Consider the following 25017-nt stretch of genomic DNA (forward strand, 5'->3'; position numbering starts at 1 on the left):
AACATCTCTTTAATCCCTCCACCCCCACCTCTGATAACCGCATTTTACTCTCTGTTTCTATGAGTTTGAATTTTTTAGATTCCGCATATAAGTGAGATCATGTCAAATTTGTCTTTCTGTGCCTGGCTTATTTTACTTAACATAATGACCTCCAGTTCCATCCATGTTGCGGCAAATGACAGAATTTCATTCTTTTTATGGCTGAATAATATTCCATTGTGTATATATACAGTTTCTTTATCCATTCATCTGTTGATGGACATGATAGAAAACAATAACACTTAAAAGGAAAGTAGCAAGCACCTGCAGTTCCTTGCCACTTGGGCTTCGTCAGCATGCCCCTTACTTCATCAAGCCAGCAGAGAGATGTCTAGCATGTGCCTGCTAGCAAAATCAAGCCTTATATAACATCTTCACAAGAGTGACATCTCATCACTTTTGCTATATTGTATTCATTAGAAACAAGTCACGGGTTCTGCCCACACTCATGGGGAGGAAATTCCACCATGGAGTGAATACTGCAAGTGAGCAATCATTGAGGATCACTTTAGGTTCTGTCCAGCGTTAGCACCTATCCGTGTGCCGGTTCCTAGGCCAAATGCCTTCCATATGATCTTTCATTTCATATGAGCATATTGAAAAAGACTCTCAACTGCAAAATCATATGTAAATGTGAGTTAACATCTAATACAAATATTCTTGTTTCTTGAAAACTTTGTAATGTCTCACTAGTAATTATATTTACCTTGTACATTTTCATATAATTCCTAGCATTAAATCGCCTTAAACTGATTAAAGTGACTATATCAGAGACAATAAGACTGGGAGCAATTTGGGATATTGGTACTATTCTTTAGCTGACCAAGGCAGATTCACCCAGAAGGAAAGGAGCTGAAAAACAGCAGACAAAGTCCATAGTTCTTGCATGTCTCTGAAAGTCTTCTTCACACCACATTTGATTTATAATATGGCTATGTATAATGTTTTGGGTTAAAAATCATTTTCTTTGCCATTTTGTAGATATTGCTGTAATTTCTTCTGGTGTCTGATTGCTATCAAGAATTCTAACAGCATTCTGATTCCATGACTTTGCATATGATCTTTTATTTCGCTCTGGGAACTTTTCAAATCTTTTTATCCCTGGTGATCTCAAATGGATGATTCTGAGTCTTAGTGTAAGTTTTCATTTATTGTTCGTGGCATCCAATACTTCCTTTCACTCTAGAGATCTGTGTACCCCTATTCTAGGAAATTTTCTTGTAAAATTTTTCGCTATTTTCCTCGTCTCTGTTTTCTCTGCTTTTTCTGTTTCCTAACGGTCAACTATTGTGCTTCCTGGATTGATCCACTTTTCCACTTCCTTCTCTAATCTACTTTCTGTGTGAGTTATTATACTCCAACTCTGTTAAATTTTAATTTTTTTGTTATTATGTTTTTAATTTCTAAGAACACTTTCTCTTTTCTTTTTTTTAATTTTTTGGAGATAGAGTCTTGCTCTGTCGCCCAGGCTAGAGTGCAGTGGTGTCATCATAGCTCACCGCAATCTCAAACTCCTATGCTCAAGCGACCTTCCTGCCTCAGCCTCCTGAATAGCTGAGACTGCAGACACAGACCACCATACCCAGCTACCTCCCAGAGTGTTGGGATTACAGGCGTGAGCCACCATTCCTGGCCCAAGAGCACTTTTATATTCTCTGATTGTTCCTTTCATAATGTGGTGGTGAGGGGAAAACTTCCCCTTTCCCCCAAAAGTTCGCTGAAAGATCAACTCACAATTAAGGCAGATTAATAAGAGGAAGAAGTTTATTTACCCTGCTCATGGGGAGAACCACAGAGTGATAACCCAATATCCCAGTGAAGTCCAGACATTTTTATATCCTCCTTTTAGAGGGGAGGGGGAGATGGAGAATATAGGTAATTCTGTTTAGGGGCACTAAATGGTTGCTAGGGAGCATGAATGGATGGAGAAAACGGATTGACTTATAAATTAACCTGAGAGACAGGTATTATGTTTAAAATGATCTGGGCCAGGTCTGGTTGCTATTCTTGAACTTGTTTCCTGCAATATATTGAGATAACTGGGGGGAAGGGAAGTTGATTGTTCTTTTGATGTATCTGTCTGGTTTATGCAGATAGAGGGAAAGCCCCTTCCAAAGCCTGTTGATCTCTAAGGTCCTTTAATTCAAAATGCTCTTTATACCCAGGAGTCATATTTTGGGGTGAAGTTTCTTGAGCTCCTTCAATACTATCTTGTTCATTTTTTAATATTTACATTCACCTTTATTGGTGTATAATTTACATGTTACAAAATGAGGCCATCTTCAATGAACAATTCCATGAGTTTTAACAAATGTAGACATCCATGTAACAATCATTCAACTGCAAGAAGTTCCATTCTGTCCTTTTATTATCAATTTCCTGACCCCCCGCCTCAGGCTACTGATCAGCTCTCTGTCACTATAGATTAGTTTTGCCTATAGTAGAATTTTATATAAATCAAATCATATAACATGTACTCTTTAGTTTCTGGCCTCTTTTATTCAGCAGAATATTGTTGCCTGTATCAGTAGTTTGTTCCTTGTTATTGTTGAATAGCATTTCATTGTATTGATGACATACCACAATTTGTCCATTCACCTATTGGTGAGCATTTGTGAATAAAACTACTAAAAATATTTATTAATGTATACAAGTTTTTCTGTAGACATATGTTTTTAGTTCTCTTGGGTAAATATCTAGGAGTGGAATTTCTGGTAATAGGTATGTTTAAAATAAACTACCAAATTATTTTCCAAAGTTGTTGAACTATTTTACACTCCAAAAGGAGTGTGTGAGGGTTCCAGTGGTTCTACATCCATGTCAACACTTACTATTGCTGGCCTTTTAATGTTATCCACTCCAGTCATTGTGTAGTGGTATCTCATTGTGGTTTTAATTTCCATGTCCCTGATGGCTGATGGTGTTGAGTATCTTTTTTATATGCTTGTTAGCCATTAATGTGTCTTCTTTTGTCAAGTGTTTATTCAAATCTGTGACCCAATTTTTTCTTGGGTGGTTTATCTTCTAACTTTTGAGTTACAAGCGTTCTTTGTATACTCAGGATATAAGTCCTTTGTCAGGTATGAGTTTGGCAAATATTTTCTCCTCAGTAATGGCTTGCTTGCCTTTTCATTTTCTTAACAGTGTCTTTCAAAGAACAGAAGTTTAACATTTTAATGGAATCCAGTTTATCAGCTTTTCTTTTTATGTTCATTGTTCTTTGGGTCTTAGAAAGAAATAATTGTTTGCTCAAGGTTGTGAATTTTTTTATGTTTTCTTCTAGTCATTTTATAGTTTCAGCTTTTACATGCAAGTCTAATTTTTGTGTATATGAGGTAAAGATTGAAGTTCATTTTCTTCCATGTAACTGTGCAGTTACTTTAACAACATTTATTTAAAAGGCTGCTCTTTTCCCACTGAACTATCTTGGCACCTTTGTTGAAAATCAATTGATTATATATGGGGCTTTCTGTTCTGTTCCATTGATCTCTATTTATCCTTATGCCAATATCATAGTATCTTGCTAACTGTAGCTTTGTAATAAGTCTTAAAAACAAGTAGTGTGAGCCCTCAAACTTTGTTTTTTCCCAAAATTATTTTGGCCATTCAAGGCTATTTACATTTCCATAGAAATTTTGGAATTAGCTTGTCAATTTCTAAATCAAAGACTGCTGGAAATTTGACTAGTATTGCATTTAATTTATAGAAAAATTTAGACATGTTAAATAATCCATAATATGTTTTTTTCATGTATTGAGATCTTTTAAATTTTAAATTTCTCTTAGCAATGTCTATAGGTTTCAGTGTACAGGGGTTGCATATATTTTGTTAAATTCCTCCTTAAATAGTTCATGTCTTCTTATTTTTTAAAATTAAAATTGAAAAATTTAATTTTCCAGTTCCTAAGTATAAACCCAAGAGAATTAAAAACATATGTTCACATAAAAACTTGTACAGGAATGTTCATAGCAGCATTATTCGTAAGAGCCAAAAAGTAGAAACACCTAACTGTGCCTCCAATTTTGAATAAACAAAATGTAGTATATCCATAGAAGAGAATATTAATGTTAAACTATAAAAAGGAATGAAATACTGATACATACTATAACATTGGTGAACTTTTAAAACATTCTAATAAGAAAGAGGCCAGACAAAAAAGCCCACAAATATTGTATGATTCCATTTATATGAAATGTCCAGAATAGGAAAATCCATAAAAACAGAAAGTAAATAGTGGTTTTTGGGGATTTCAGGGAGGGGAGAATGAGGGATGACTGCCAGTAGATAAGAGGTTTCTTTTCAGGGTGATGTAAATGTTCTAGAATTAGATACTGGTGATGGTTGTACAATCTTATGAATACATTAAAAACCACAGAATTGTACATTTTAAAATGATGAATTTTATATTATATTATTATACCTCAATTTTCTTACATTTTATTTTCCAATCGTTTATTCTTAGTATATAGAAATGCAATTAATATTTGGTTATTGACCTTGTATCTTATGATCTTTCTAAATTCAATTAGTAATGCTATTGATCTCTAAGGGCCGTGATTCAAAATACCAAGGAGTCATATTTTGGTGTGGAATTTCCTGAGGTCCTTCAGGATCAACTGAAAAGTCCAAAGTCCAGAGTCTCATCTAAATCAGATATGGGTGAGGCTCAAGGCACAATTCATTCGGAAGCAAATTTCCTCCAGCCATTACCCTGTGAAAGTAAATAAGTTCCCCTAGGTGTTGCCCTAAGGGGGACTCTCTGTGGTAGCCTTCCTCTGGAGGTTCCACTAGGCATTACCCTCATGGGGACTCTGCAGTGGCTCCGCCCTTGTGACAAGTTTTTACCTGGGAGGCAGGCTGTCTGCAACATCCTTTGAAATGTAGGTGAAGGTTGCCATGGCTCCACAGCTTGTGTACTATGACATCCTCAGTCAGCACCACATCCATCGATACTGCCAAGATTTAGAGCTTTTGCCTTCAATGTGTCCCCCAAAAAGCAAAGTCATAAGGGCAAGGTATCCAGTGTGGCACCAGTGGGATATCAGTATTTGCTGACTCGCCTCACATCTCTGCTCCCTGAATTCCAGCACAGCACTCCTTGGCCTCCCCAGCCATGGCTCAAATGGGCCCAGATGTGGCATGTGCCACCACTCCAGAAGGCGAAAGCAAAGAATGAAATGGACGTGTTTATTTAAAACAACAGCAATACTCATTCTAGACTTTTGACATTGCCTAGATCCAACTTGAAGCAGCTTGACTGGGAATTATTTCAAAGAAATCATGAAAAATTAGCAGACTTGGAAGTATATTTTCAGTAGTGAAGAAGACATTCTTCAGATAGCATCATCAATTGTACCAAACTTAAAAAAAAATTTTTTATATATTTCAAACCATCACACTGTACCCCATAAATGTATGCATTATTTGTAAATTAAAATAATAATAATAAAAGATTTAATGATGCTATTAGTAGACATGTAACATTTGGAAATACATGTACTTGTATTGATTTAGGGGAAACTAAGGAAATTTCATTTAACAAAAAAGGAACATATAGTGACACAGTAATATTATTTAAAAATACTAAAATTTTCCTTTAATATCTTTTCTGATTTCTGTGACATAAAGAAACTACATAATGGTGTGAGGGATTATAAAGGTTTTATTGCCACTTGTTTAGTATTGCCTGCACAAGTCACTCTGAGTACCAGTTGTGGGTATCTCAAACCAAGTGTCATAAAATATTTATAGCACGACACTCCATTTCCTACACTTTTCATAGAGACAAAACTGTAGTGCTCACAAAAGTGCTTATAAATATAATAGCTGGTTGTGAAAACTTATTTTATTTAGATTCCAGATTTCCAGTCTGCAGGAAGAAAAATAAATGTTGTAATGAAGATTTATGTTACTTCTCTGCAGGATCTCAGATTATTTGGCGAATTCCTTCTCCAAAGAAAACCACTTTTCAAAGATATCCTCAGTAAATGCATTCTGTAATTAACATAAAATTGGCAAGGTCACTTGTGCCTCCACGTTTGAATTCATTTGTAAATAAGTACTACTCACTTCCTTTGCTTCCCCACCCGGGGACCAGGCTCCAAGCATCACAGGTGCAGAAAGACTTACAAAAAGGAATGAATAGGAACAAAAGGATGTAGGCGCCTGGAGAAAAACAGGATCTCCCAGAACAAAATTAATCTCGGAAGGAATAGCAGATCCAACACCAGGTATTATCGAAGTTTAAACTTTTTAAATGGTCATTGGAGATAGTGTATCAAGTTTATTAGGTCTTCCACTACGCCTGATTTGTTAAATCTTTATGTTTGGCTTATCTTGAGGGATAGATTTCTGTGCTAAGCACATAAAAGATGTTAAACCAATATTGATTTTTAAAGGGAGGTGGTCATTAAGTATAAACTTTACTGTTATTTTAACTTTTAATTTATGGCTTAAGGACCAAATGATTTCTATGACCCCCTAGTTTCACAACTCATGCGTTATTAGGAGATACACAACTCTGATACGCAACAGAGGAACCTCAAATAGTCATTAAATTACTCCACACCAAACAGCTTGGAGCAGATAGGAGATGTTTGGGTAGAGAGTCCTGCTGAAGTTCCAAGTCTCAATAGCGTGCATAGTGAGTTTAAACTTAAACTCATTGTAATTAAAGTCATCCAGATGGCAGTTGGATTAATCAATGGAGAGGCTGTATTTATTTTGGGATAGAAGATCCTGAAGTCTAGAGTGAGAAAATCCCCAAGGTGGGGGTGGGGACAGTTAATAAGAGCCCCTGGGAAAGGCTTTTTCAGCGAGAATTGGAAAATAATACGTTTGAATTTGAATCTCTTTGAATATGGATCTCCTCTAACAGCAGGAAAAGGGTCCTCTAGCCCAGCAAGCTCTCGGCAGGAAGGGAGTCAACGGAACTGTAAAACAGTCTGCTCAGCTTTTCTGGTTTGGAGCACAGAGAAAGAAAGCGCGATCAGGGAACTGATGGGAGTCCCTCAAAATAACCCGAAGGGTCAAATAACGAACTCCAGGCAAAGCGCTGACAAGCCTACCCCTTTGCAGCACCCTACGCTGCGTTTCCGCTCAATTTCCCCTCCCCAGCGCGGGGGGGATCGGGAGGCGCGGCCCCTTCCCACCCGGGGCGCGGCGAGCGCGGACAGCTCCCCTCGGAGCTTCAGAGGGCGGGAAGTCCGCGGTCCGCGAGCTCCGGCTGGCGGGCGCCCCTCCAGGTCCCCGGAGCCAGCTGGGTCGGGCAAGCTTCGCGCCTCCTCTGCGCTGGCTGTCCCTCGTGAGGCAGCCGGTAGCGGCGGAAGCCGGGTGGCCGCCCGCCGAACCCGCGAGCGGGGAGCGCGGGGCGCCGGGGGGAGGCGGGGCGGAGGGGGCGGGAGGTGCATCCTGGGAAATCCACCAACATGGGGCGAAGCGGCGGCCGCCGGCGCCGCCGCAAGTCCCAGCAGCGGGTGCCGCCGCTTCCCTGACGTGCAACTGGGGCCTTGCCGCCCGCCGCGGCCCGGGTTTCCGCGGCAAAGAGTCGCCAGCGCGCCCTTCTCCCGCCAGCCCGCCGGGGCCATGTGAGGGGGAAGCTCCCTCCGCCGCCGCCGCCGCCGCCGCCGCCTCCTCCTCCTCTTCCTCCCCCCGCCCTCCCTACTCGCCCCCCTTACACAGGGCCCTAGAGGAGCCCCCACTGCTGCCCGCCCTCCCTACGCAACCCCCACGATGGACAGGAACTACGCGACCTCGGGCTTCACCGACCCGCCGCCGCCGCCGCCCGTGCCCCACGCCGCCCCCGCCGCCGCCAGCGCCGCCACACAGCCCCCTGCCCCCGCCTGGGCCTACGAACCCCGAGCCTCAGCCGCAGCCGCAGCCGCCAGTAACAGCTGCAGCAGCGGCAGCAGCCCCAGCCTCAAGGCCAGGTAGGGAGGGTGGGCGGCGGGGTCGCGACGGACCAGGAAAGGCCGGGGATGCGTTTGGGGCCTTCGCTTGGGTGCAGCGCCGCCCAGGGGTCTGGGCCGGGCGGGGAGCCCTCCGTTCGCCCTCGCCCCCCTTGGGAGAGGCGTCTGATGACTCGTGTGGGATGGGTGGGGGCGCCCAGTGCAGGATTGTGCCTGGGGCTGGCCGGGCTCGGTGGGTGAAGGGAGAACTGGGGCTCCGTCACCTCCCGGGTCCTGGGCTCTCACATGGTGAAGTTTGGGCTCTTGGCTGAACTCGGGATCAGGAAGACCCGGGACTGGCTTCGGGGGGCCGAGGAGAGCGCCGGAGAGTTTGGGGCAGTGACAATCTATTGTATTGGAACCTGGTGGCCGGCAGTGTGGTCTTGGGGGCCCCCCGCGCTTTGAGGGTTAGGGAGGCGGGAGAGGAAGAAACGCGGAGCCGCGTCCCTGACACTGGGGGACCGGGAGGGCTAGCTACAGAACCCCTGGGGCGTGGGGCCGGAGAGGGGGCCCTGCGGGGCGCGAGCGCTGCGCGGGGGCTGGGTGACATATGTTTGCAGAGGTGGCCAAGATTAAGCTATTTCTCTTCCACGCGTTCAAAGTTGCTCTTGGGTTTCCTCGCCTTTTAACAACAGCAGGAAGTAAGGAATCTCTCTTTATTCTGGTGCCTTGAGGTGACTGAGAGTTGGGAAGAAATGGGGGTTGGGGGGAATCAGCGAAGGCCGTAAAGGTTGAAAGAACCGAAGCATGCCCATCTCGGCTCTCCCGGGTTCATTATGTAGCGCGGGGTTCAAGAGTTCATCTTTCCTGCAGCATGACCCAGGGAATCTAAAATGTTGACTCCTACTTGATATTTAAGCTCGCGGGAAATGTGTAGTTGTGCCACACTGTGAAACGGTCCCATTTGAATGATAACTGGAAGGCGTGGTCTGGTTTGGAGGCTTGGTGAGCGGGGTGTTTTAAAGCCACCTCTCCCGAACAATACGGAATCTGGTAGGTGCAGCTTCTGATTACAAGGACCAAGGAATCCTGGGTTGCTAATGACTTCATCCTCGGCTTCCAACAGGAAGCTTCGTGGCTTTATGATCTCATCAGCTTTCTTCATTATTTTCACGACAGAAGTGAACTTTTTTTTACTTTGTATGTTAGTGTTCTAGGTTTATCTTCTTTGTTTTTGTGAAAGTTCCACGTTCATGATTTGGAAAATATATGCAAAGAGTAGCTGGCCTTTGTCTTAGATTGTACCTTGGGGTGATTGTGAAAGAATGAGAAAAATTTGCTTCAAAAAGGGAAATAAGCTTTCTTAGAAAATTGTAGGCCCTTTGTTTACAAGACCTGGGAATTAAAATAATGTGATGTGCCAATTTGCTGCTAAATAATTAAATGCTGAAACCTTTTAGAAGTAGCCATAATTTTGTATTACATACAAGTAAGCCATTTTAAGGAGTTTTATGAAAGATATTTGGCACTTCTCCCATTATTTCTTTTTGGTGGTAATTTGACTATCATTTTTCAAGTAGCTTTTGCGTTGACTAGGATAATTTACAAATTAAAATTACTTTCTCTTCAGTGAACACCAGTGATAGGTATTTGTGCAGCATTTTTTATGTTTTAAATGAAAAATGTTTTATGAGGTAAATGAAACTGAAATGCTACCTAGTTATTTCTGTTATTTCTTTTAGCAGAATACTTCTGAGGAAAGAAACTAAAATCTACTTGTCATATTTTCCAAATGTTATTTATTAAAGTAACACAGAATGACTTCCCAAACATATTTGAAAACAGTAAGTAGATTTACTTGAAGCACATAATCTAAAGGAGATTTATTTCTGTTTATTGGAAGTTATTGATTCTTAAATGCTATGCCCCCCTCCAACGGCTTTTAAATTTTTTTTTTTTTTAAATAGAAAATGCAGGTCTGCCCCCCCACCCCCACCAACCTGCTTTGTTAACATCTTGTGTTAGGATCAGGCCATCTGTACAGGGCTGCACACACTTAATTGTACCTCATTTTATTCCTCAAACTGTGCAAATGTTCTCTTTGATTTCAGTTATATCAAAAATACTGAATCTGAAATAATGCCCTGTAAGTCTTTAAATATTCTCCATTTCAGAAGTTTATTCACATTTTTAAATGCTTTTTCATAATTCATTTTTCAGTTGGATGTTTTTATTCTCTTTTGTGGTAGTTTCTTCTGAAGGTGCAAATGAGTACTAGTTGTGATGATGTAGTGTAGATACTTATTCATGAAGAATTAGCTTGTCTGTCACCTTGTTTCCTGTAACCTATTCAGAAGCTGACAGATGGTAATGACATTAAGTTGTTACTGACATGGGCACTAACATCCCACTTTATGCCTTTGCTTGGTCCTGAAATGCAGCATTTTCATCAATTGATGGGAAAGTGCATGGTAAACAAATTTTCATGAGTTTGAAACGGTAATTTTTTTGAATACAACAGCTCCATCAGTTATTAGGTAGTTCTGTTGTTTTAAGAGTTGAAAAATAAAGAGTGGGAAACCCCAGCATTTTACATTAAATGGGGCTTATAGAAAGATTTCTGAATATTTCTAAAATAGTGTTTTCTGTGTACTTAGAAAGTTCAGGGATAAGAACTGGTCATATAAATAAATCTGCATTGATTTAGTTTTAGGAACCAAATGAGTGCATCCTTTGCTGATCACCATGCAGTTAGAAATACTTCTTGGGGGTGCAGTTTTGGATGCTGTAAATACCTTTGCATGGTTTTAGAAATAAGATGGTCATCAGAAACCTGCAGACCTGCTGCCTAGTTCTTTACATGATGTTAATATCTTGTGCAGAACAGGAAGAGGCAGGCTGTTTCATCACAGTGATGAGAGATGTTGTGTTTGTATTTGAATATACACCAGAAAGTGACCAAATGGAAATATTTTGTATTTAAGTAGATTTATGTTTGTTTCTTGCCTTTCCAACTTAAAAGCCTGGATTGTGTGTGGTGGTTTTGTTTTTTTTTTTGCCACTAGTTTTTAGAATTCCTAATGCATAAATTTTTTTCTGATTATAGTATTAATGTGTAATGAGTGTGATAGGTACTCCTCCAAAAAGACCAAAATAATGGTTAGCTTCTTTAAAATTGGTCAGCTTCTTGATAAAGGACATTCATTTGAATAAATTTTAAATCTAGAGTTTCCCTAAAGGTTTTTGGGAAAAGACCTTGTAGATCATAAATTATAAGGAGGGAAAATTATTTCAGACTGACTTCTGTTGTTAGAGTTTAGAAGGTTTTTTTGTATAGAAAAATGTTTCGTATACAACAATGTTGTAAGTAATTTGCCTCATGAGCAACTCGTTTGTGCTAGCTACTGTTGTAAGGCACATACCCACATATTAATTAATCCTTACAACTACCCTTTGAGGTAGATATTCTTTTTATCATCCTTTTATAGATGAGGAAACTGAGACATAGAGACATTAAGTAATAAACTTACAGCCACATAGCTAGTAAGTAGTGGAGCTGGGATTTAAAGCTGGACATTGTGGGTCTGGAGACTGCTTGTTCAAACACTGTATTGCACTGCTTCATGGTAAGATAAGGTAATGCTGAATGTGTCTACATTATCATTGAATGAGTTTTTGTGAGCTGGCCTGGAAACCTAAGCATCATTATTCTCCTTATTACAGTTTTCTTTGTCACTGTTGACCATTTCCTAATTGAAGTATAATTCTTTTTACTCTTCTTCTGTCTAATCTCTAATACATGTTATTATTTCCTGAAGGCTTGGGATTGATGATTTCTTGTCTGATCTGTGCTTTCTCCTGAGGACTTGCGTCCATGCCCATGTTTTTAAATACTATCTTGATGGAGATGCCCATATGTGTGTGTGAATCTCCTTGAGAAACCTTATTTATTTTGCTAAGTGTTGTATTTGTAGTACTTAGTACTTACTCTAGTGCCTGGCATATAGTTGGTGCTTAATACATACTTATAACATGAAAGCCAGATCTCTGCTTCAGCATGGGAATTAGAAGCCCCCCTTTCTTCCTTTTGTGGCCTCTAGTGCAAATCCCTCTGCACCCTATAGTAGAGACCAAAAGGCTTTAGGGTGTTTCTGATCGTCGTGGGTTAGAAGCGTGTAGATAAAGGCCACTGCGTGCTTTTCCTTGCTATGTTCTCTGGAACAATAAGTACTAAAATATGTCTGCCAACACAGTCCAAGTTTTTTCTTTCATTCATTCATTAAACTAGTATTTGAGTGCCTACCATATATGAGGCATTGTTGTCTTTATGCTCAAGTATTATATTTCTACATGAAAGCTTGAGAAATCAAATAGCAAAGAATCATTTACTCATTAAAATGTCCTGATCATCTGTTGAGTTTTGGTTTCTTAGGTAAGTTCTACAGGGTGCCACAAAAATGAAAAACACTGTCTTGCCTCTTGTGATCCAGAAAGGTAATGAAGTAATACATTTGCTGCTTCTCTGCTTGGTTTCTAAGTATTGAAGTGCCCAGGAGCTTGGAGTTCTATCCTTTTTTCCTTCTCTTTCCATTTACCCTAGGTGAAGTTGTTATATGTATGAAATGACTTTCAAATTTATTTATATCTTTGGATTCATATCTAGCATCTGACATCTCCATTTGGATATTGAATAGGTATTTCAAACATATTATGTTGAAAACATGATTATCACCCTAACCCTCAACCTGGTCCCTCTCTAATCTTCCCTACCTCAGTAAATCATACCACCATTTACTTTGTTGTTTGGGTCCAAAAGGTTGGAGCCATCTGTGATTCATTTTTGTCCTTCTTACATCTATTCCTTCAGCACATCCTGTTGGTTTGATCTCCATATCCATAATTTCCCACATGGACTATTACGGTTGTCTCCTGTTGCTTTCCTTGCTTCCACTTTAGGCCTTCTAAATTTTATTAAATATGCAACAGCCAGAATTAACTTTTCAAAATATAAATCAGATGATGTCATTACCCTGCTTAAAACCTTCCAGTGTTATTTAGAGTGAAACCCATGTCCTTATCATGGCCTACAAAGCCCTATAAGATCTGAGCCTCAGCCGGGCGCGGTGGCTCATGCCTGTAATCCTAGCACTCTGAGAGGCCAAGGTGGGCAGATCACTTGAGGTCAGGAGTTTGAGACCAGCCTGAACAAGAGTGAGACCCTGTCTCTACTAAAATAGAAAAAATTAGCTGAGCGTGGTGGTGCGCGCCTGTAGTCCCAGCTACTCAGGAGGCTGAGCCAGGAGGATCGCTTGAGCACAGGAGTTTGAGGTTGCTGTGAGCTAGGCTGATGCCATGGCACTCTAGCCTGGGCAACAGAGTGAGACTCTGTCTCAAAAAAAAAAAATCTGAGTCTCAGCTAATTCTCCAGCCCTATCTCATTCCACTCCCACCACCATCTTTCAGCCACACTGGCTTTATTTCTGTTCCGGAAACATGCTGAGATTATTTGTGTCTTAGAACTTTCCATATTGGCTAGTCTTTTTACCTGGAGTTCTCTTTCCAGGTCTTTGCTTTGTTGTTTCTGGACATTCAGGTCTTTTCCCAGATGTTACCTCTTCAGAAAGGCCTTCTCTGATAGCCTGTCTGTGACGTAACTTCTCATCACTATCTTATCATCGAGGTTTCTTCCCATCATAGCATTATCACTCTCTGGGAGTAATTTTGTTGTTTTACGTGCATCATTTTTTATATACCACCCTTTTCCCATGCCACTAACCACCATTAATAGAATGAATGTTCTGTGAGAGCAGTGTTTTTGTCTGTCTTGTTCACAGAGAGGAGATTATATAACTAACTGCCTATAGAGGGCAGTTTAGTATAAACTCTGGAGTCAGAATGTTTGGGTTTGTATTTTGACTTCACTACTTAAAGTATGATGTTAGATAAGTTTCTTAATCTCTCTATGCCTCAGTTTCCTTATGTAAAATGAGGATACTTTTTAGAAGTCTTGAGGATTAAATGAGATAACTTAGAAAAGTGTATAGAATGATGTCCAGCATATAGGCTAGCATGTACCACAGCATGTAGAATGTTAGCTTTATTGTCGGCACTTAGAACAATATATGACACGTTGTGTGAGTAAACATTCAGTGACTGAATTAATTAACTATGCTACTATTCTCTTTTGAGAGGTACAAAAATACTATGGGGACTTAGAGGTAAAAATGATATTAATATCTAGGTCAGGGGATCATGGAAGCATTTGTCAGATGCATATAAACTGATCTGAATTATTGTTAATGTTGCATAGTGGAATAAGGGATTAGCACAAAGAAAGAGCTTCCAAGAACAAGTGTTCCAAGAGGGAAGAAGTGGAATCTGCTAGGCCAGCCAGGTAAGGACTGGGCCTTGAACAGGCAAAGTATCTCTTCTGCCAGTCTGTTGGTCAAAGCAGTCCTAGTCTAGTGCAGAGTCATGGGAGGGAAGCTATACAAAGGTGTAGTTCATTGGGGAGCTCACCAGAGTATATTTGTACTAGATTTTAGAGGGCTTTTGATGTCTGGTCATGGAGTTTAGTCTCTACACTCTATAAAGGATAGGGATCTTTGAAAGGTTTTTGAATATAGTATGAAGATGTGAGCAAAAGAGTGTTTTAATAAGATCAATTTGGCAGTCAAGTAGAGTGGATTAGAAATGGCAGAGGTAGAAAACAGGATACCAAATGGAAGGCAGTTTACCATACCAGACAGGAGGTGGGTGATAGGAGATTGGTAGTAATATTGGTATAGAAAAGAGGGATGGATGTGAGAGACATTAAAGATCAAATTACTTGGGATTTGTTGGGATTGCTTGGGATTTGTAGGGTACGTGTTAAAGGGTAAGAAAAAGGTAAATTTTGAGCTGGGTAACTAGAAGAATGATGCTGTGAACAAAAATGGAAATTTTAAAAACATTTTTTTAATTGACAAAGGTAATATGTATTAATTGTGTACAACATGTTGTTTTGAAATATGTATACATTTCAAAAATAGAAATGCTAATTCATTTTGGTCAACTCAAATGCCATGCAACTCTCTAGGCACTGGAGATTCAGTGGCAATTTAAGACACCAAATCCCGGTCTTGGCCATGTGTGGTGGCTCATACCTATAGTCCCAACGCTTTTGGGAGGCCAAGGCAGGAAGATCACTTGAGGCCAGGAGTTTGAGACCAGCCTGGGCACCATAGGGAGACTCTGCCTCTAAAAACAAACAAACAAAAATTAGCCTGTAGTTCTAGCTTCTTGGGAGGCTGAGGCAGGAAGATCGCTTGAGCCCAGGAGTTCGAGGCTGCAGTGAGCTATGATCACGCCACTGTACTCCAGCTTCAGTGACCGAGTGAGACTCTGTCTCTATAAAACAAAACAAAACATAAAAACAACTCTGTTCTTATGGTGCTTACCTTCTTGGGCAGGGGAGTCAGGCAAGCAAATAAATAAGAAAGTTTTCTCCTTGAGGAAGTAGCATTTCCCTGAGATCTGAAGAAACAGCTTGGTTGGTTGCTGGGCCCAACTCCAGAGTTTCTGGGACCAATAGTTCTGGGGTGGAGCCTAAGAATTTGCATTTCTATAATAACAGGATCCTAGGTGATGCTAATGCTGCTTGACCAGGGACCACATTTTGAGAACCACTGACCTGGATCTTATCGTTGTTGGCTTCTTGACATTCTTCTCTGTTTAAATATCATCTCTTCGCAGAGGCATTGCCTAGTGTAGTGGTTATCACATTCATCTGACACAAAGGCCTTCCCTGACTACCAAATCCATCAGGTTTTCTTTATCCCAATACTTTTATTTTCTTCAAAGTATTTGTCCTTAGCTGACAAGACCAGGGAGGTGAGTTTAGGAGCCCGACTAGACATTGGCATAGAGATAATAGTGAAATTTCAGAGGTTAAGGGCTGAGAACTGAGCCTTAGCTGTTGATGGTGGTAGCATTTGTTAGATACCTACCATGTGACAGATACTGGTCTAATAATTTTATATGTGTTACCTTGTTTAACTCCTCACAAGAACTCTAGGGAGTCTAGGAGATAGGTACTATTGTTAGCCCATTTTACAGACAAGGAAACTCAAGCACAGTAATGTTAATTAACTTGTCCAACATCGTACTGCTAGTAAGTGGCAGAGGCAGGATTTGAACCCAGAAAGTGTGACTTCAGAGACTGATGTTAATCACAAGTTATTCTGGGTTTCAAGGAAAAATCTTTTGGAATTGAGGGTGTAGGATAATGCAGAATTGGCAAATGAAAGGAAGTCAGAGGAGTTAGTGATGGAAGACTTTAAAGAAGGATGTTGGGTCTTTTGGGACTCGCCATTTATGCTGGGAGGTTATACTTTCAATTATTTTAAAAATTAGAATCATTTTTCCCAGAGCATACTTTTGCGGAAAGTTTTTGGAGAAAACTTGGGGATATGGGCTTACACCAGATTGAATGGTTGCCATAAGTAAGGTAAGAGAAATTCAGAGAGGTTTACTGAGCACCTTTCATATTCTAGACACTGTTCTGGGAGTTTGGGATACATCAGTGAGCAAAAGCAAGATCCTTGCTTTGGTGAAACCTACACTGGGGTCTATGGGGTGAGACAGATGATAAATAAATGTAACTGTACATTATCTAATATATTGGGAGATGATAAAAGTAGGGTAAGGAAGAATGGAATGTGAATTGGGGGAGACATTGCAGATTTACAAACAAGATGGACTGGGCAAGCTTATTGAAATGACACGAGCAAGGACTTGGAAGTGGTAACTTGAAATGAGAAGAGAAAAATTTACATCAAGAAACAGGGTGTTTCAATAAGTTTCTTTTGGGCTTGGCATGGTAACTAACATGGTAATCCTAGTGCTTTGGGAGGCCGAGGTGGGAGGATTGCTTGAGCCCAGTAATTCAAGACTAGCCTGGGCAAGTAGTGATACCCTGTCTCTACAAAAAATTTCAAAAATTAGCCAGGTGTGGTGGTTTGCACATATGGTCCCAGTTACTTGGGAGGCTGAAGTGGGGAGGATCTCTTGAGCCCAGGAGTTTGAGGCTGCAGTGAGCTACGATCATGCCATTGCACTCTTTCCTGGGTGACAGAGTAAGACCCTTTCTCTTTAAAAAAATAAAAAAGTTTCTTTTGCCACTAATTCAAATGAAACTACAAGTTTTGTAAAAAAACAAATTGCCTGCTCCTTTGCTTAACTTGCTTACCAAAAAATCTTATTTCCTTGCTGTTGGTACTGCTGTTTTTAGCTAGGTGATTTATTTGTTACTGGGCTGTTACTGAACAGTTTACTAATTTTCACTCAGGCCAGTCTAGCTAGGGCTTTCCTTTCTAGGCCTTTCTGTACTCAATAGTAAGCACTTATTAATCAGTGTGCTGGCAGTGAATATGAATATATATGGAGGTGTTGTATAATATGAAGAGGTAAATAGGAGGATGTGGGCCTGGTTTCAGCGTATCCACTCATTTTCGTTTGGGTTTTTTGTTTGGTTTTTTGCAGGAACCATGATCACAGATTTTGCCTTTTCTTCTCTTTTGTTTGAGGACTGCTCTTATCTCAGGATCTTTGGGTTGTTTCCTCTGCCAGGACTACAATTCCTTCAAATAATCCCCACAGCGGCTTTCTCCCTTATGTCATTTAGTGGCCTCTCCTCAGTACCTTCAGTGGAATAGTTCCCCTTCCACTATCACTGTCAAGCCCTGCTTAAAGTTTCTTCATGGCACTTATCAATCGTTGTTATTAAAATTTTTCTCTTTTCTTGTTTATTGTTAGTCTCTGTCCTTTAGCTTAGGTGTTTCTTGACAGTAGAACTTCAGCTGTTCCCGCCCCCACCAACCTGGCATATAAGCGCTCAATAAATATTGATTTAATGAAGAATATACTTAATGTGCACATATTCTGCTTTGACTTGTCTAATATTTCATAGTTTGAATTTGGCTTCCATAAGTTAAAGGTTCTTTAGGGATCCTGGCCATATATTAATAGCTTGTCCTGTGTTGCTAGGCTTGTAGGCATTTATGGGGTGTAAATAAATGTAAAATAATGAAATTTTCATATGACCTAATGCCATCATTCTCATTACTGTGTGATCACTGATCCTATTGAAGTAACTTGAGACCAGATTTGTCTGACCCAGTGAAGCAAACACAAAAATGTGGATAAGCTAAATACTTTTGCTTGAATCTGCTTAAATTAGATGGCTTAACGTTTTAAAACGTTTCTCGTATTAAGCAAAACTGCAAGGTGAATGTTATTCTCATAAAGCAGCTGATACTATTCTCACTTAAACAGATATTAAACTTTTTAAAGACAGAGTTTGATTTGGCCAGAGCCACAAAAGGACTAGAAGCATGATGCCAAAATAAAAGTACGAACCATTTGGAAGAATGGGAACTAAGTGGAATTGTGCCTGTGCAAACCACCCCTCCCCTCAAAAACCCCCAAACCTACACATGGTCTTTTGTTATTGGTTAATACCTTTGTATTACTTTTTTTTAACATCAAGTTTTTGGCTCAAATCTGATCCTCTTTAACATGGTAATGATTAGAATTGCTTGTAAGACCATAAGTTGTGTTTTAATATAGCATAGGAGTTGATGGTTCTAGACTTGTTATTAAAAGCTAATCTAGTATACCAGCTAATTAACCTTGATCTTCTTTGCTTCCTATTAAGAAAGTCATGTTAGCATCAGCCTCATAGATATAAAGCATACTTTTGAGTGAATATGTCTATTTGAACTTAACAGACATGTTTATTAGAGAAAATTTAAAAGATAGTAAGCTTGTGTATAATGACATTTGAATACTATTTTAGGAAATATTTTTTAGTGGATAACTCTTGTTTCAAAATATATACCCCTTCTGTAAAATTCTTTATAATTTCTTCTGCGTTAACCTTTGTTGTGAATTAGTAATCCAGAACAAGAATTAGCCACCTAAAAGTTGATTTTTCTCTACTATAAAAACAACACTTTGGGTATATTTCAAATCAAACAACTTTAGAGAGAAAGGTATTATGAACTCCTATGTATCCATTATCCAGCTTCAACAATTTTAACACATGGTCAGTCTTCTTTCCTATGTATCTCTACTTACTTTCTCTCCCTACCCCCCATGTATTATTTTAAAGCAAATTTCAGGCCATATATGTATCTCTTTCAGCCATAGTATGAAAGATAGCTCTAAAAGATACAGACTTAAAACATTTTTTAATATAACCACAATATGTAGGATATGTTAAGGCAATCCATAAATATTCTATTATCTTTAGTACCCAAAATCAGTCTTTTTATTTTTTATTATTATGGGTACATAATAGTTATATATTTTTATAGGGTACATGTGATATTTTGATATAGGTATGCAATGTGAATTAAATCAATTACCCTCAAATCGGGATAATTGAGGTGTCCATCACCTCAGGCATTTATCATTTCTTTCTGTTAGGGACACTTCAATTCCACTGTTTTAGGTTTTTAATGTATACTCTAACTTGTTGTTATAGTCACTTTGTTGTGTTATCTAATATAACTCATTCAATCTAACTACATTGTTGTACCCATTAACCATCCCAACTTTATCGCCCCCTCCCCCCCACCCTTCCCATCGTCTGGTAACCATCAATTACTCTCTGTCTCTATGAGATCAATTGTTTTAATTTTTATCTCCCACATGTGAGTGAGAACATGTGAGATTTGTCTTTCTGTGCTTGGCTTATTTCACTTAATGTAATATTCTTCAATTCCATCCTTGTTGCAAATGGCAGGATTTCATTCTTTTTGTGGTTATATAATATTCCATTGTATAAATGTACCCCAGTTTCTTTATCCATTCATCTGTTAATGGACACTTAGGTTGATTCCAAATCTTGGCTATTGTGAATAGTACTACAATAAAGATGGGAATAGAGATATCTTTTCAATATACTGATTTCCCCTTCTTGGGATATATTCCCAGGAGTGAGATTGCTGGGTCATATAGTAGCTCTATTCAGCTTTTTGGGGAACCTCCATGCTGTTCTCCATGGTGGTAACACTAATTTACATTTCCACCAACAGTGTGTGAGGGTTCCCCTTTCTCCACATCCTCGCCAGCATTTGCTATTGCCTGATTTTTTTTTTTTTTTATAAAAGCCATTTTAACTGGGGTGAGATGATATCTCCTTGTAGTTTTGATTTGCATTTTTATGATGACTAATGATGTTGAACATTTTTTCGTATACCTGTTGGCCATTTGTATATCTTCTTTAGAGAAATGTCTATTCAGATTCTTAGCCCATTTTTTAATTGGATTATTTGATTGTTTTTCCTGTTGAATTGTTGGAGTTCTTTATATAGTCTAGTTATTAGTCCTTTGTCAGCTGGGTAGTTTGCAAATATTTTCTCCCATTCTGTGGGTTGTCTCTTCACTTTGTTGATCGTTTCCTTTGCTGTGCAGCAGCTTTTTAGCTTGATATGATCCCGTTTGTCCAATTTTGGTTTGGTTGCCTGTGCCTTGGGGCTATTACTCAAAAAGTCCTTGCCCAGACCAATGTCCTGAAGTGTTTCTCCAATATTTTCTCTTAGTATTTTCTTAATTTCAGGTCTTAGATTTAAGTGTTTAATCCATTTTGATTTGACTTTTATGTATGGTGAGAGATAAGTGTCTAGTTTCAATCTTCTGCATATGGATATCTGGTTTTCCCAGCACCATTTATTGAAGAGTCTGTCCTTTCCCCACTATATGTTCTTGGCACCTTTGTTGAAGATAAGTTCACTATTGATGTACGGATTTATTTCTAGATTCTCTGTTCTGTTCCATTGGTCTGTGTGTCTGTTTTTATGCCAGTACCGTGCTGTACCATGTTTGGTTACTACAGCTCTGAAGTATAACTTGAAGTCAAGTAATGTGATTCCTCCAGTGAGGCCAATCTTACAACTGTATATTACAACTAAAATAGTATGAATAGTATAGTACAATTATAATTATATAAAATACTAGTGGTTTTATTAATTATCAGTCTTTGTCTAATGAACTTATAAATTTCTGGAAATTTCCTTAGGAAAACAGAAGTATCAAACCTTGGAGCTTCTAGATCAGTGGTCCCCAATCTTTTTGGCACCAGGGACCAGTTTTCTGGAAGATAATTTTTTCACGGGAGGGGGGCTCTGTGGCCCTGTCCCTAACAGGCCAGGGAACTGGGGGTTGGGGACTATAGTTCTAGATAATTTCAGATTACTTTTCTAAAAATTTGTAGGGAAAGAATAGTACATTGAGTATTACAATGAATAGTATAACTTTGGATTTTGACTTACCTGGAAGTCTTTTTTTCTACCCTAAAAAGTTATTGAGGTGTTTTGTTTTGTTTTGTTTTGTTTTTTGTTTGGGACAGAGACTTGCTGTGCTGCCCTGGCTAGAGTACAGTGGCATCATCATAGCTCACCACAACCTCAAATTTTTGGGCTCAGGCGATCCTCCTGCCTCTGCCTCCTGAGTAGCTGGGACTATAGGTGAATGCCACCACACCTGGCTAATTTTTTCTTTTTTTTTTTTTTTTTTAAGTAGAGACAGGGTCTCACTCTTGCTCAAGCTGATCTTGATCTCCTGACCTCAAGCGATCCTCCTTTTTGTCCTTCCAGAGTGCAAAGTGGTAGGATTATAGGCATAAGCCACTACACCCAGTCTAAATTCTTATATTAAACCAAAGGTGTATAAATGTTTGTATATAAATCTAGTACCTATGCAAATGTGAATTATTGTGATTAATGTGTATTTTTATTTATTATTAATTTTTTTTAGAAACAGGTCTTGCTGTGTTCCCCAGGCTGGCCTTGAACTCCTGGGTTCAAGCGATCCTCCTGCCTCAGCCTCCCAAGTAGCTAAGACTATAGGTATGTACCACCATGCCCAGCTAATATGTATTTTTAGACAGACTTTCCTTATCTAATGCCAGAAATCTTAAACCTTGCTAATTAAAATAAATAAAATTGGCCGGGCACAGTGACTCATGCCTCTAATCCTGCCACTCTGGGAGGCCGAGGTGGAGGATCGCTCGAGGTCAGGAGTTCGAGACTAGCCTGAGCAACAGTGAGACCCCTGTCTCTACTAAAAATAGAAAGAAATTAGCTGGACAACTAAAAATATATAGAAAAAATTAGCCAGGCGTGGTGGTGCAGGTCTGTAGTCCTAGCTACTCAGGAGGCTGAGGCAGAAGGATTGCTTGAGCCCATGAGTCTGAGGTTGCTGTGAGCTGGGCTGACGCCACGGCACTCTAGCCAGGGCAAAAGAGTGACACTGTGTCTCCAAATAAAATAAAATAAAATAAAATTGTGATGTAGTAAAAAATATGGCTCTACTAGTTTTTCCAAAAAGGAAGAAAATTTAATTTGGTAAAGGAAAGACTAGGCCCCAAACAAAATGATACATTGAAGATGCTGAAATAATACATTTCATAGCACCCATACATTTTCATCATGGAAATATTAAATCTATTATGTGTTGTGAGAAGTGACTAGCTATGTATTAGTTCATTTTTAATAATTCCTTCATATCGCAAAACAAGAGATAATAATACACGTGTCTGGACATTACAGGAAGTTAATACATGTAACAATTTGAGCCACAAAATATTTGCTTTTTGACAGATGTATTTCTTATAAAAAAAAGCATTACAGAAAAATACCAACAGGGAAAGTAGGACCTGAAAATTTTGTCTTTATTCAGAAGAAAGATTGGTAATACAGGTGGTGACAGAAATAGAAAAGGAAGATGATGAAATGGAATTTTGGAATTGTGTCCAACCCAGGCCTTGGTGACTGTTATTGTGGATATAGCCAAGCATATGCCATATCCCCATCACATTTCATTATTTCCCGGTGAAACAACAGACGGAAACTCTTCGCTGCCTTGACTTTGGCAGTGTTTTTCTTGGACATCTGTTGCAAATGCCAAAATCTGTCTCTTTTTATTGTGAATACTGTTTGGAACTAAGTGGTTTTTGAGTATACTCTACTGCTCCACTAGACAGGAAATTCTACATTATTCTCTACATTTTACCTTGCTTAGTGAAAACAGAAACATCTGTTTAACCAACTTAAGCATATAATATATATCAATATATATACCAGATAAAATAGGATTTGGGGGGCAAAGATTATTAATGTGTATTTAACAGTTAAAAAAATTTATATCTCTCAAGACATTATACTTGATTTAACAATAACTTGGTACAAAGTACCCAATTGTATCTCCTTTACACCAGTTATCAGTTGGGGCCCCTGTATAGGAAACATTACTTTACTCAGATGATTCCTCTGAGGCCACTTAAATGAAGGGCCCGTTTTGATAGCTGAGGGCAAGGTTAAGGGGACCAAAAAGGGATATAGAGGCACTGAGAGTGGCTGCAGTAAGAAGCCTCTACTGGGCCCATGAAAGGGCAGTAGTTATTGGAGCCCAGCAAGAGCTATAGTTGTGGACGTATGCAGCATGGCCAAAACCTTGGTTGTGATGTAAGCAGGGAATGAACAAATGATACCCAGACCCCTTTCCTTCTGATCTTCTGCAGAGCCCAACTCTGATGGCCCCAAGAGAGCCTTAGTGATGCAGTCTATAGTAGTTCCTCTTTTCTGCCTTGGGGCAGTCTTACAGCCAAGCAAAGTTAAGACCCAAACAAGTATAAATTGCAGTGAATTCAGTGGGATTCAAATCCAGGCCTTTTTGAGTCTACTGTCACTTTTTTGTTTTTAACCTCCTCCTCCTCCCTCACTTTTTAAAAATAAGGGTTTCGGCCGGGCACAGTGGCTTATGCTTGTAATCCACTACGCCTGTAATCCTGGCACTCTGGGAGGCCAAGGAGGGCAGATCGCTTGAGCTCTGGAGTTTGAGACCAGCCTCAGCAAGAGCAAGACCCTGTCTCTACTAAAATTATAAAAATTAGCTGGGTGTTGTGGTATGCACCTGTAGTCCCAGCTACTTGGGAGGCTGAGGCAGGAGAATTGCTTAAGCCCAGGAGTTTGAGGTTGCTGTGAGCTAGGCTGATGCCACAGCACTCTACTCAGGACAACAGAGTGAGACTCTGTCTCAAAAAAAAAAAAAAAAAAAAAATTAAGGATTTTAGTGAGATTTAATTTACATACCATAAAATTTTCTCATTTTAAGTATACAATTTCCATGATTTTTAGTACATTTATTTATATCACCACAGTGTCACCAGTAAGAAACCTCATGTCCATTTACAGTCACTCATTCTCACCCCCAGCCCTAGGTAACCATTAATTCATTTTCTGTCTCTATAGATTTGCCTTTTCTGGGCATTCTTTTAAATGAAATTATAAAATGTGTGTTCATTTGTGTCTGGCTTTGAACGTAATGTTTTTGACATGGCATCCAGCTTGTAGCATGTGTCAGTATTTTATTATAAATACTTGTAAGTACTTAGATCCAAGTAGTATTCCATTATATAGGTATAACACATTTTGTTTATGCAAGTGGTTTTGATGGACATTTGAGTTATTTTCAGTTTTTAGCAATTGTGAATGCTGCTATGGACATTTGCATGTAAGTCTTTATATGAACATATGTGTCATTTTTTCTGGATGTATACCTAGGAGTGGAATTGTTGGGTAATATGGCAATTTTATAACATTTTGAGGAATTGCCAAATTCCTCTTTTCAAAGGAGCTGAACTGGCTGGATGTAGTGGCTCATGCCTGTAATCCCAACACTGGGAGGCTGAGACTGGAGGATTGCTTGAGGCCAGGAGTTTGAGACCAGCCTGGGCAACATAGCAAGAACCCTGTCTTTACAAAAAATAAGAAAAATTAGCTGGGTGTGGTGGCACATGCCTATAGTCCTGCCTACTCTGGAGGCTGAGGCAGGATCACTTGAGCTCAAGACTTCTAGCCTGAGCAACAGAGCAAGACTGTCTCTTTTTAAAAAATTAAATTAAATAAAAAATAAGGTCTCTGTACCATTTTACATCCCCACCAGAAATATATGAGGATTCTAATTTTTCCACACCACAATTGTGGTTGTCTTTTTTTTTTTTTTCTTTTTTTTTTTTGTTACTATGCCTGTTAATTTCCTGAAAATT

The 25017-nt window shown here is 39.4% G+C and overlaps 1 protein-coding gene across 4 annotated transcripts in view; it reads left to right on the forward strand.

Annotated features, from left to right (window-relative positions):
- The first annotated feature begins 7446 nt into the window (after positions 1-7446).
- The window catches only part of QSER1 (glutamine and serine rich 1), an 80600-nt gene continuing 63029 nt past the window's right edge, over positions 7447-25017 (forward strand). For all 4 annotated transcript variants that reach the window (XM_069471247.1, XM_069471249.1, XM_069471248.1 and 1 more), the window contains exon 1: positions 7447-7967. In XM_069471247.1, the coding sequence (XP_069327348.1) occupies positions 7771-7967 (197 nt within the window). In that variant the 5' untranslated portion in view covers positions 7447-7770. The remainder of the gene's footprint in view (positions 7968-25017) is intronic.

The sequence above is a fragment of the Eulemur rufifrons genome, chromosome 6 (assembly GCF_041146395.1).
Source record: "Eulemur rufifrons isolate Redbay chromosome 6, OSU_ERuf_1, whole genome shotgun sequence".
In the NCBI taxonomy this organism is placed as follows: domain Eukaryota; kingdom Metazoa; phylum Chordata; class Mammalia; order Primates; family Lemuridae; genus Eulemur; species Eulemur rufifrons.